General features: G+C 42.1%; 1 protein-coding gene across 2 annotated transcripts in view; it reads right to left on the bottom strand.

Moving 5' to 3' along the window:
* Positions 1 to 1,804: 1,804 nt before the first annotated feature.
* ldlrap1b (low density lipoprotein receptor adaptor protein 1b) overlaps positions 1,805 to 14,121 on the bottom strand; it is a 37,531-nt gene continuing 25,214 nt past the window's right edge. The window contains exons 6-10 of one of the 2 annotated variants that reach the window (XM_035168013.2): positions 10,584 to 10,679; positions 7,041 to 7,174; positions 6,649 to 6,683; positions 4,843 to 4,874; positions 1,805 to 3,129 (exon numbers count right to left, since the gene is read on the bottom strand). In XM_035168013.2, coding sequence (XP_035023904.1) covers positions 3,083 to 3,129; positions 4,843 to 4,874; positions 6,649 to 6,683; positions 7,041 to 7,174; positions 10,584 to 10,679 — 344 coding nt within the window. In that variant the 3' untranslated portion in view covers positions 1,805 to 3,082. The remainder of the gene's footprint in view (positions 3,130 to 4,842; positions 4,875 to 6,648; positions 6,684 to 7,040; positions 7,175 to 10,583; positions 10,680 to 14,121) is intronic. The other variant, XM_035168012.2, reaches the window with a different exon arrangement.

The following is a 14,121-nucleotide window of genomic DNA, read 5'->3' as shown; positions in this document are numbered from 1 at the left end:
GTAGTCCCCACATGCTTCAAGGAGACCATCACTGTCCCTGTTCCGAAGGAAACGAAAACCCTCTGCCTGAACGACTACCGCCCAGTAGCACTCACCTCCACCATCAGGAAGTGTTATGAGCGGCCAGCAGCTTCAGGTTCCTCGGGGTTCACAATCAGTGATGACCTGACCTGGACTCACCACACAGACTCCATCAGGAAGACGGCCAGACAGCAGCTCTTCTTCCTACGCCGGCTGCGGAGGCTCAACGTGGATGCCAGGATTCTCTGCAACTTATACAGGTGCACCATAGAGAGTATCCTGACTGGCTGCATCACAGCCTGGTATGGCAGCTGCACCGCCCTGAACCGTAAGGCTCTGCAGAGGGTGGTGAAGTCTGCTCAGCACATCACCAGGACTGAGCTGCCATCCATGGAGGACCTCTACACCCAATCTGGAATCTTGAAGCTCATTCTATTTAAAAGGTGCAGAATACCTGGACCCACTTCTAGCAACATAAGTTTAGGGGAGATCTACGTTGAGGTAGTTAGTGGATTGTGTAGTGATTCATTTTAAATGAGAGAACTGAGTATTTAAATAGACTTTTGGAACAGGGGCCGGCTCTGTCCACTCACACTCACTCACACGCATCGACCTGGTATTGCTGTACCTCCAGGAACAGTGCACAGACACACCCACAAGAAAATCAGATATTAATGTTTTATGATACATTAGGATTATTTAAGTCAGTGGTGGCCATCATACAAATACACAATATTATGTTAATGTACTGACAAGTTAATACTTCTGGTTTAATCAAAGTCCTGCTACCGCTGTCACGTTGGTCACATTGGTCACATTGGTTGGTTTCATGTTACGTAACGTGACACCAGCTGTAACCATAGACCGTATGTAAGATACGAGAGTCAGTCTGTCACTCGGCCTGGACACAATATCTCAACAACCACTTTCAGTTTTTATTAACCATGTGATCTGTGTGATATTTGCTTATATTAAATTGGTTCATGATATCAAAATGGAATGACCGTCCTGTGGTTGTATGCCTCCGCCAACCAGTGCAGTTTCAGTCCCTCCAGGTGTTCCTTACATTGCATTCACTGTAATAGGAGATGACCCCGTGACCTTTGACCACTGAAATATAATTCAGTTCATCTTTGAGTCATAGCCTTAATGCAGCAAAAAAATAAGTTTTGTGAGGTTACAGTGAACTTTGACCACTTTCTTATTCATATTTTAATCAGGTCATCCTCAAGTTCAAGTGAATGTTTGTGCATGATGTAAAGAAATTCCCTATATTCCATCCACAAGCACATGAGGTCCCTGTGACCTTGACCTTTGACCAGCAAAATGTAAACAGTTAATCTTGGATCCAAATGACCATTTGTTCCAAATTTGAAAGGATACTCTGAGGGTGTTCCTGAGTTATTGTGTTCACAAGGCAAAAAATGATGTGATTTGAGACCACAATGACCTTGACCACCAACTGAATATTTGAAGCAAATTTTAAGAAATTCCCTCAAGGCATTATTGAGATTCTTGTTCTCAAGAATGGATTGGACAAAATGCTTGTGACCACTGGAATATTTTTACGCAGTCATAAAAATATCCTTTTACTTTGGTTTACAACACCAGTACAATACGGAGGCTACTGTATTTCCAAACTGGTCTTCCAGACATGTCAGCAAATAAAAGCTTTATCTGCTTGAGGAGATACAGATCAGAGCAGACTTGCGCTGCTAAAATAGGCAACAAACTGAAGAGGTAACACTGTTGTCATGAAGCTTTTACAATTAACGGATCAGACTTAACAATACATTTTTGCCTTTATTGAAATTAATGAATTAAATTAAATTCATACATAAACAAAATGCCAACAATAACACAGGGAACCTTAACCAGAAAAAAAAAAGTAAACCACCAAAGTCAATGCAGGTTTATAAATTAACATACAGGGGTAGAGTGCCTATAAAACACTTGCACTGTTGGACTTCATGTTTTGTTTATTCAGCTATGAATCACGGTTGATTCATGAGGTTTGATGACACACTGACAAAACGTTTCTCGTAAGTGATCCTGAACATTTCAGTTGAACCGGCGTAAAGAATCCACTGTGATTCAAAGCTGTCAAACAATAAAACATTAAAGATCCACAAGGATGAGTGAATAGAGGCAGAGTACAGAAGCCTGAATAATGAGTTTGATACATTTTGACATTATATTCCCTTACATGAAATATGTGCTTTTAAACATGGATGAATGCTGAGTGTAAAAATAGTTTTCACATTGGAGAAAAAAAAAGAAGAAAAATAAGATTGTCACCTTGTTCTCATACATTTATCAAACACACACTCTTTGATCGAAACACACACACACAGGTTATTTTTAAAGCTTTAGATGCCTTGAAGCACATAGGTAGTAACTTTTAACTGTGTTGCACAACATTAGATGTGGCCGTCACCAGTGAGTTTTAGCTTCTAGTTCAGTTACATTTCAACATCTGTAAGTAAATAAAACATCTACACCCTTGTTGACCTTTAACTCACTTAATGACCTGTTACACACTCTGCTCCTTGTAACTCTCATATCTGTTTGTACATATATAAACAACAGACACACTTTCACACTCTGTGCACTATGTACACAAGCCCATATTACAAACAGTGAATGGGTAAACAGACACAAAAGGTAGTAACACACAGGCTGTAACAAACATTAAATAACTGCATGTTCTTTTTCCATAGAAAAGGGAGAAATTGGTTTGTATTGCTTTGGCCTGTTCTGTGAGCAGCCTGCTCATGTTCTCCTCCTCGGTCCGCATGTGTGCAGTAGCATCAGCCACTAAACTGCACCACTGAGAGGACTTGGCAGCAAGGACAAGGATGGGAACCCTTCCTAATTGTCCCGTTTTGTTACTCATCTTCTTTTTAACCACCGTTTTGCCAAGTCTTTCCCTGTTGCTTCCTCTTCTTGGCGGAGGCTTCATATTAGCACCCAAACAAATCTTTTTGTGCCGTGAAGTCTGAGTCGTCTTGGTCCCATTTGCCTGGGGACAGGCACTCTTCAGTGTTGAAGTCCTGAGGGTTTACCCCAATGTCCAGGACCTGGGGGTTAGTGCGAGACTCAGCGAGTCTAGAGGAGCAGAGGGAGAGAGATATTTCATCAGTAACAGTCATGATGAATCCAGGGTACTGTCGCTACATTACGTTTAAAAGCTTGTGAACAATGGTACAGTGTGTGTACAAAATATGGACATGAACATGAATTCTGAAAGTGGCATTCCTGTTTTTCATGAAGGAAAATCATAAAAAAAGAAAAAATATTCCCCTTTATGAACTAATAATGACTAGTTAATAAAGTAGATGACACCATGCTTTTACAGCACATACAGAACACAACAATTCAATTCATGACGTCTATCACTCAGAGACAAATCTGATGAGGGTGAGGCAGACACACAAAACATTTGTGATGAAGACACTGAGGGAAATTTAAGTTCTTTGAAGGAAGCCGGATCTTATGGCTCATTGTTCTTTGTTTTAAGGGGGCGGGGTCACTATGTGTTATGCCTGAAATAATAACCAGGATAACACTGATTTCTTTTTGCATATGTGCACTACGTGTAACAGCACTAAATTACTTGTATTGCTTGACCTAATATCAATGAACTGAATTGTAAACATTACACATGTAAAAGAGAGTCTTGGGTTTAAAGTGACAACTCACTGAGACGATAAACGCCTTCACATAGATATTAAACCATTGTTAGAGAAATAATAGGATTGGTACATCAATGGGGCAAACACTAGTCCTTTAAGGGGCGAGAAGTCCCCTTCTCAGAAATGGATATCTTGTGTTATCATTGTTTATAATAATAACTTATATAGCGCCTTTAAATAATTACCTCCACCAAGGAGTTTGTTTTTAATGACATTTATTTGTTAGCAGGATTACTCAAAATCTACATATCTGATTACCATGACATTTTGTGGAGGGGTGAAGCATGACTCAAGGAAGAACGCATTAATATTGGAGTGGACGGGGCAGATCCAGGGATTCTTACTCCCACTTTCTTTAACATAGCGAGCTAGGGCAATAGCCTTGGTGGAGGTATGCGCTCTCCGAGTGCCAATCTAGTTTGTTAGTTAGCAGGATTAGGGAAAACCTATTAAACGGATTAGAATTACCAAACATGGTGGAAGGATGTGGTATGGGTCAGGGAAGAACCCATTCAATTTTTTGTGTGGATCCGGATCAGGGGCAGATCCAGGAATTATTCACACTGCGAAATAGGGTATTTTTGACATTTTCACCATTTTCCTAGGGAATATTTCATGGATCTTGGTGGAAAAAAGGTTTCAAATGTTTAGGGAACTGACATCTATGAGTGTGTTAACTTTGGTGCAGCTTGACTGTTCGGCCTTGTTGGAGGTATGCGCTCTACTGAATGATATTTTTCATGTAATAGGGAGTGACGTGGTTTTAGGGCAGCAAAAGTTGGGCAGAATTTTAAAAAAGGACCTGAAGTACAATGCAACTCTGTTTCCTTCATTCTTACCAAAGAGCCATTGAAAACAATCGCCACATCACAAACGGAGGACTAATCAGGTTCTGTGGCAGAGACCCTCGTCTTTCAGGGATGGATCCAACAGTGGAATGAAGTCAAACAAAAGTTCTGAGCTACAGCATGTTAATGGTATATGGCCTTAAAATGAAACTGTGAAAGCACGTGTCGCCATTAATCAGGTGGTACACTGACATTAAGGCAGATGAGCAGACTTGAATGTTGGGTCGACTGATGGGCAATGAGGTGGAAGTCACTAGATCCATATATGATGTCGTTACCTGAGTAGGATTCAAAGCTATCCAGACTGCGGCTGAGGGTGCAGAGGAAACATCACAAGTCAGGCAAAGATTTAACTCAGAACTGTTCTGAACTACCTCGTAAAAATAAAAAATTCAATGGACAGTTTGACCTACAGAGGGCGACAACCTTGATTATGAAAAAAGGTATATTTCCTCTGTGCAGGACAGAAAACATGCATCGTACTGATGATCTTTATGATCAACAGGCACGTCAGAGGATTTCACATCTAGAGCAGTGGCCAGTGCTCAGCCAGCAGGTGGCAGTGCAGTCTCACAAAGAAGCAACAAGATGAACAGCATTTGAATTAATCTGCAGTTAACAACGGGAGATACAGGGGTTAAACTGCTCATTTAAGAGAATTAAAATGTCACTCATAAAACAATAATAACAGACTCTTTGAATCAAAGGATTAAAAGTAAGGCGTTGCAGTGAGCGAGCAGATGTTTTTGTGATGCTGCATGTTACAAATCTCCAGGCTGTTTACATTGACATGATCAAATGTAGGACAGAATAATTTGGTACGAGAAAAGAATTAAGGATGAGGAAAATAGAATTTCCCAATCTCAACGTATACTGTCGGTGATTTAGTCGATTTTCAAGATCAATAGACATATATAGTATTACACCCTATAGCCACTAATCTGCTGTTAATGGTCTTTTTTATAATCTAAAATGATATGGGGGACGACAAGGCACATTTACGTTACTTGGCTATAAACAGTCAATTTATCCGAAGCTTATGTCAACCCTCATGTTGAAGTGTGTGTGTGTGTGTGTCACACACCAACTATCAGGTACAGTGATAATACAAAGACTGTCATTCTGTTATGGCCTCATTCACAGAATCTTTAATTGTCTCTAATTGTCTTCTACCACACCAGCTTCATCTCGCAGACATCGACCAGGCCTGGCTCTCGAGGGGCCCCTGAACTTTCTTCACTTCCATAAATCTACATGTGGATGCGTCTCTGCTCGTGCTGGGAGCATCCTCATTAATCACAGCACAGGAGATTAACGGCATTAAGGTGTAATTAAAGTGTGAGCAGACAAATATCCATCCAATAACAGACAAAATGGCCTCTTAACGCCTGATTACAGAGAATGTGGAATTCATTCTCTTCTTTTGCTAAACAGACACATGACAAATAGAAGGCAGAGCCCAAGCAGAGCCAAAGGAAATACAGATCTACTAATATAAGGTTGAATCTGTCGACCACCACAGCTTCTCTGAGTGCTGCTGATATGCACTAAACTAAAACATTAACCACACTGGACTCCGGCTCCATTCTCCATAGTTTGTTGCTACGTCGGCAGAGTTTAAAAGGAATTCGGCTCAGACAATGGACTTTCCCTTCAACCTAAGACATGAAACTTAGAGCTTATCTTTGTCATTATTTTTTTCCCACGTTGTGCTACAAAAATAAGTTACTCTACTGTGGTTTTGTGGTGTAAATACCAAGCAATGTGTCCGTCTGATAATCACATGCTTCCCGAGCTTATGTGAAATCAGTGTGTCGGTCCGAGACCATGGTAAATGGAGCCCTATACAAAATCAGCGTGAATCAGGAAGGCTGGTCGGCCGTGCCAGGGCCTGTAAGCTGAGCCCGTCTGTCTGTGGGAGAGCACTGGGCTGAAGCGAGTGCAGGGGAGAGGCAGTGTTTATTATGAGAGCAGCCCAAACCGCAGGTGGCTATTTCCAGAGCAGCGGCTTGTGTGGCTGTTTGGCAGAGACTGGGCTTTCAGGGAAGAAAAAATTATCTACATCCTGGTTCACTGGTTCTCACCTTGAGAAAGCCTCGTCCAGACCGTCCTCCAACTCCTGCCATAGAGAACACACACAAGTTGGTTAAAGTTTGTTTTCTTGAGAGATGATCAGTAAACAGTGATTAATAATGTTAAGCCAACACACACTCAAACACTTTTCTCTAAACTGCAATGGTCTCGGGAGGCTACTCGCAGCCCCACACCCACTCCAGCTATGTGACCATTTGATAAGGCCACTTCTCTTCAATAGGCTATTGTCTAACTCTGAGCAGCAGCACTGCAGCTCCAGTGAATACAACAGGTACAGAACATCACCAGGCACTTAATCAGTGTTTCCTTCATGGTATCCTTCTTTTCCTTTCTTATCAAGCCCGAACAGCTGAAACCGACTGAGCAGCCGGACCTGTCTTACCCAGACAGTATTGTTGTTCTCCGTTGCGTGGTTATGCTCCATAAAGGAATCCGATTCCGCCTGTTTGGTCCCTGAGTGGACCTGTGCCACGTTGGCTCCCTCAGCCAGGTCCAGAAGTTTCCCTGTGGCCACCTCTGCAACATGAAACAGGCGAAGGAAAGCATAAATAAACCTTTCAAATCTCATATTACATTTACTTTCTGCGCAGTTCTAAGAATTCACTAACAGTTGTGGTCATAATAATAACGACTCATTTGCTCCAAATGACAATTTGATCGGCTCCTGCGATTATCATACAGTCACGCAGCAGTAAACAGCAGCATGCGTGCACAAAGTATAATGCCATGGTAGTCATTATGGTTTTCTTATTGAGGCTCTAATGTGTCTCATTAAAGCAGCCGTGTGTGGATTGTCACTCTGTGATAAGCAAGCCTGGAGTAACCCCCTGACTCGCATGTCTCTGATCTGTAACGTGATTGGTTAGTAATGGCCTCATCCGATGATAAATGTGTGTCAATAATACTTGTCAACACTCATTTCTGTCAAGTCTTTAGGCAAATGTTGTCCGCTGAGAACATTAAAACCTTGATTCCTCTTTGTTGTGCACACACTTCAGTTCTGAAACTAATGATCCTTAGCTGACCACCGCATTTGTAGTTTTCTGCTGTTATGAAAAAGGTAATATTGTTGGACTGATTGTGGTTCATGGGGGAAAAGAGGGAGGGACGGCTTAAGGTTGGTAAGGCCTTGAAGTTAAAAGCTGAGGTTCAGGTGGAAGTTCGGGGCTCTGGGAACAAACACCCAGAAGGAGACTCAACACTTTTTTCTCTGCATTAGCTGGGGTTCAGCCTTGATAGCGATAGGGTGAAGAGATCAGACATCCAGAGGGAGCTCAGAGTAGAGTCGCTGCTCCTTCATGTGAAAAAGGGCCAGTTGAGGTGGTTCAGGCACCTAATTAGGATGTCTCCGTTCATTAGAGGTTTATCGGGCACGGCCCAACTGGAGACCCTAAACTCGCTTGACAGACGACATATCCCATCCGACTCGGGATCCCCCAGGAGGAGCTGGAAAGTGTGGTTTGGGACTCGGGGGAGAGACGTCAAAAGCATCCTGCTTAGCTGGCTGCCTCAATGACCTGAACCCGGATAAGCGGAGGAAAATGGATGCATGGATGTATGCATCAATAAATCAACTAGTTGATCAAAAAATGTATTATTGACCACCATTTTGTCTGTACTATTTCAAGCAAAATCACCAAATATTTAGTGTTTCCAGCTTTTCAAATGTGAGATTATGCTGATTGAACCATACTTGATATGTGTGCAGCATGTGACGGCTGCATCGCTTATCTGTTGTGTTTTGCACACGTCTGTTATTCACACAGGGAGCGTGTCTGCTGCAGAGATGCTGCTGGGATGCTTCTATGATGCTACGGCTATACTTGCAACTATTCCAGCACTACGGTATGAAGCAGTGCATCTTCCAGTCCTACAATAGCAATAAAAACCTTGTAAAAACAAATGAATGGATTGAGTCAACAGAAACTCGAGAGTGGGTACTTTGAAACAGGTAAAGGAAGTAGTGTCATTTATGAGAGTAAAGGAATTATAAGAGATGTAAAGGTGTCACTTCACATACTGGGAAATTGTGATGATTGTTATCAATATTTTTTGACATTATGTACAGTATATACATGATTAACTGTTTAAAATTAGTATTCTTGAGCAGTAAAACCTCACAATCAAGAGTAACTCAGGAAAAGTGGTATTTATATTGTGTGTGCACTGTGAGAGGCCTGGTGCCGGCAGATAGTGGAAAGTATCATGTCTCATGAATAAAGCTGAATCACCCACGACAACACCAGTGATCCTGAGAGTCCCTCTGACTCACAGTGAACACTACATAAATGTAACCTTCTGACAGCTACAAAGCTCTGCTGTCCCCAATCACTGCTTTAGGGCAGCCAGTAAAAAACCTCTGTCAGCAGAGAAATGCTCGGCCCATTTCATAAGGCACTCACATGCCTCTACCGCTCTGTGCATTACTCTGCTGTATGATTATGCCACTTTGCTTTACAGAAATCCAGCTAAAATGATCCACAGAATGGACGGTGGGATAATGGTAAAAAAAAAAAAAAATGCACACCAAGCCACTCTGTTACCAGAATCTGTTTCCAACTTTGTTGAGCCTCATCATCCTTAAAACCTGTGTTGGTCATAAAAAGCTCCACGTCCAAGGCCAGAGCCCCAAATAAAGCATCAGAACAGATTTACAGAGATCCCTCTCTGGCTGGAAGCCACCTGGCCACCAGGCAAAGGAGTAAGCTCCATGCACAGCTGATGTTTGCAGATGTTGTTGGAGTTGCTCAAAAAAAGAAAGAAAACTTTAAAGCCGGTTTCAGACATGAACTCTGGAAAATTGGGTCCAGACATTTTCTGGAGTTCGTTTTTCACAAATGAATCATGTGGGAGGAGATTCTCGGAGTCAGATGCTTTCACAACTACAGGAAAATCTCCAGAACATCCAGCCAAGGGGTGGCATCTGGTTACAGGCAGGACATGACTTCCGGCATCGTCTCTTATCACCAAAAGATCTTGAATCTCATATTTCCAAGTTGACGTCTTTGTCAGCATCTTCTACCTTTTCATTCTGAGATATTTATATTCCAACCGATCATGTGAAATGTCATCAACGCGCCCACTTGCTCCCTGTGAATCTTCTGTACAGTTTGCAGCTATATTCCCCTATTCCCACATGGACTCAGTCTGACATTTCACTAGGTTGGTTTGCCTTCTCACCAACAGCCAAAAATGTCAGGAAATTGTGCAGACTTCAGTGAATGTCTGCAATCAGGGCAACAGTGGCCGTCGACATATAAATTGTGACAGGAAAAAGGCGAACACATACACAAAACAAAACAAACAAAGAGGGAAGCATGATGAGAAATAAGTGAACAGCCATGGAGCCACTGGCGATAAGATGCCCCTGATCTTCGGCCTCGGACAATATGTGGAGCTAATCATGCCTGAAGGTTTCTTGGCACAGTGGATGCCTGCATCATGTTTAGAAGGCATGACCCTTGAACTGATGTCCTGGAAACAAAGGAAATCTGATGGAACAACTGGGTCACAAGAAAATGTGGGCCTCTTTACACTCTGCTTTACACACAAGCATCGTCGGGCAGAATATGAATGTGCATTCATGGATAGTTCTCTGTTGTCATTAAATGTCATGGGGATCGAAGATTTGTTTTAAAGGAATCCACGACAAGGCGAGTGGGCTTTAATATTTCCAACTTAAAGAGCGCATCATCATTACGATTAACATCAGACATAATCACTGAAAAATGTAATTGACAGCTCATTGTGCCGATGTCAGTGAGAAAGAATAACCAATAGAATGCAGATTGTTTTCAGCTGACCTGCAGCCTTAATATAGGCCAACCTCTGACAAGTGGCTGAATACTCAACTTCAACTCTTCCACCCCCTGAGGCTACAGATGCAGTGACAGATAGGGTGTGAGAGAGAGATGTGATGACTCACCTCCTCCCTTCAGGCTGCCCAGGCTGGCCGAGCTCTCTGACTGGGAGTTGCTGGCTCCTTCCCCGTCTGAGCCCGACTTCACTCGTTTCTCTTTCTCTGTGTGCCGAGGATAACAAAAAGGAAAGAAAAAAAAGAGAGCAGTCAGTTAAGCAAGTGGTGGTGTGATTCAGGAACTTGTAACCACTGTTCGAATGCCCTCGCAGTGCAGCACTGAAGGGAACCGTTTTCTAGCAACTGAATGTTTCGCTAACCAAGCGTATAATGTGTGCAAACAAATTAGCAGCAGTAAATTGGCAGATAAGGTTAAGGCCATTACTCAAGCCATCTGTCGACTGAAACTCAGAGGGCCTGCCTGGGCTGTAGAGATTGTAACAGACTTCATACTTCACACAGCAGTAAGTACAATGAGAGCAGACTTTAAACGGAGAAGAGAGAGCGTCTGGGTCAGACAGATAATTGGCTCAGCCCACTCCAAAACATTTGTACCTGCTAAGAAAGTGGTTTAAAAGCCAGTGCAGGTCAGTAAGTGCAAATGAAAACAGCGATTATTGCATTTTGTACAAAACACTGCTCTTAATGTAGAGAAGCTGCATTGCCTGTGTTTATCAACAAAACCTGGCCGCGTGTGAAGGACAGCGGACTTTTTGTGCTTCTCAGTGACTATACCTTGATTTGTTTTTAGCCACTGCCACTATATCAACAATGATCACCACATAATAATTGATACTTTTAAGTAAAAATCTTTCTTCACTGCTGTGTGGATTCATTCATTCAGCCCCTCCTGACTCAGCTTGCTCTAATTCTCTCTCTCTTGTACGGATACATACAAACATTGTCATAGGACACATCTCTAAACTCAGACTGGGTAAAAGCACACAATTTGTTTGTAGCAAACACGAATGACGTACGTGTTTATTTGGATATAGAGCGAGGGAGTGAGATCTGATCACAAGTGGTCACAGGAGACAAATTCAGGTGTGAACAAATCTCTCAGAACGGATGTTAGTACCAGATGTGAACAGGGCTAGAGTGGGACTAAATTATGGAGCATGCTATGCTTATTTTCAGCAAAAACCAGGACGATTTCTAGGACAGAGTGATACGTCACACTCGGATCTACAAATCAATCTTACATGTTGTGGTACTCTGACAGTAAAAATCTGACTGTAAACAAAGCAGTAGCCTTGGAAGTAAATTTACAACAACAGGTTATTTGATCATCTGCATGAAAACAAAGGGAGAGGAAAAAGGGTATGACACGCAAAGAAAAGTCCACAGCCAGAAGTGAGGAGCTGATGTTACAGTTGTGCAACATCCACGTCCAACAGTGCCACGTCTTGCACTCGTTGCACAGGAGCATGTTGCAAGCCCCTGTGTGTATGTTGTGGTACACCACTCCATGAAGAACATTAAATCTCCTTTTCCACTTTTCAAATCAGCTTTCAGCTACACCCCTTTGTTAACTTGCCCTACATGGGAGGAATAGTTATTTCTGTAAGGTCACACAGTTTGGGGAAATGCACTGTAACAAAATAAACATACAGTATATTGTCACTGTGTGTCCTCTTGTTTCACGCACAGCTACATTCCAGCTATGTTGCATGTCATACCATTCTTTCTCTCCTCTTGTTTCCTTTCTGTGTGATCACTGTTTTATTTATTACTAATGAAACACTTGGCTTTGAATAAATCCTCACTGTTGCACTGCTGCGTTTTGTGTAGCATTGCGATGTTGTGAGGACGGTGTCCGCATGTGTTGGCTTGTGAATCCGCAGAAAGGTCAGTGTCAAAAAATGTTCAGCTTTCAGGGTTTTAAGACCTTTTAAAAGACCTTTTTAAGACAATAATGAATAAAATTCAAGACGTGAATATCCCAGAATTACTTAGACTTCCTCATAACAGAACATGAGATGAAGTAGCCTAGAAAACGCCACGTTATGTCTCGTACTACAGACAGAGACAGGAGGTATCCATAGTCTTTCCCACAGCCAAGCGGAGGGTACCGAGATAAACAGGCAGGGGTGTTTGTAGACTCAGTTATCAGTTCCTTGTTGGTCTTGTTTGTGGTTTTATTACAATGTGCTAATATCTGTATCGTTTAGAAAGAACTACAACACATGGAGAATTTACAAACTATGTATTTAAGACCTAGTACGTAATATTTTCATTTTTGGCAAAACCATCCTTTAATAAGATCCATTAACATGTCTCCTCTCAAATTATATATGTCTCGGTCTGAATATTCTGTCCTGGCAATTTTAAACATAACTCCTCTGAAGCTCTCCAATATCAGCAGAGATAAATCTAAATTGTTAAATGCTTTTACTCATTGTCCTTAAAGTAAAAAGACTCTACTCGCGAATGTACAAATATCTATTATTGCCTTACCTAAAATATCCCTATGGCCCATTATGTGAAAGTGAGGCAGATGCTCAAACAAATCAAGAAGACACACAGGACAACACAAGACCTTCTGCTCCACTGTGATGATCCCTATGAGGCACAGAGATGCTGATGAACTGTAACTCGATGGCTGTAGATCAAATGTCCATTTCTGTCTGTCCAAAAGAGACCTTCTTATAGCAAGGAGGAGTTTATATCTCATCAAAATCCTTGGTGTAACAAAAGAAGGCAGCACAAGAAAACATCTCATTTCCCCTGAGTACAGGTAGCTTAGTGACAGCAGCGTTATTCCCCAAGAAACTATTTTCTCCCTGTGGCCTTTCCAGTGTGAGCTTTCAGTCTGAGTCGAGAAACAAACTCCTGCCAAACACGGAACCGACTTAAAGATGTGCAAGTTCAAAGCCCACTGTGGTGTTTACAGTGAATTTTCTATGAACACAGATTTCTGAACAGAGATGGGGAGCTGTAATATGGAGGAATGTGGGTCAGGAATGTGTGGTGGGCTGTAGAGAGCCGCTGTGGGTGGTAGAGAGGAGTTTGTCAGAAACAGACGCAGCAAACTAGACAGACGTACAGTTGATACCCCCCTCTCTCTGCCCTGATTCTCAGGGGTCTTGTAACTTTAATGAAACAGACTCGAAAGGATTTTTCATCCCCTTCCTATCTCGCTTTCTTTTTCTCCACCACAAGAGAATGCCACTACTTCTTTTTGAAAAAAAAAAAAATCATCATTTCCCCCTCTATAAACCCCTTCCAGTGCCGCATCACTTCTCCTTCATCAGTAACATCGTACTGAATCAGGAGAAAGCAGATTTGCTAATTAAAAGACTCGGCTAGAAAATGAAGACATACATAGGTGAAGAATAGTAGGAATGGGGAAAATAACATGGGGTGGGGTGAAGTGTTCGAGAAAAATAGTGAGGTTAAAAGACAGCACTCTCTCTTTAGCAGACTTAATATGCAGCTCAAAAATAACAGCCAAATAAAGAGGCGTGAGGTGGGAGCCTGTGGCCTTGATCCTGGGAAAACTAATCCATCCGCAAATGGAAATGTGCACACATAAAAACATTCTTAAACACCACAGAAGAAGAAGGTGAAGATGAAGAAAAAGAAGAGGCGAAAGAAGAAGAAGAAG

Source organism: Hippoglossus stenolepis, chromosome 10 (assembly GCF_022539355.2).
Source record: "Hippoglossus stenolepis isolate QCI-W04-F060 chromosome 10, HSTE1.2, whole genome shotgun sequence".
Taxonomy (NCBI): domain Eukaryota; kingdom Metazoa; phylum Chordata; class Actinopteri; order Pleuronectiformes; family Pleuronectidae; genus Hippoglossus; species Hippoglossus stenolepis.
Note: the sequence above shows the minus strand (reverse complement) of the source record. Positions and strands in the feature narration are given on the sequence as shown.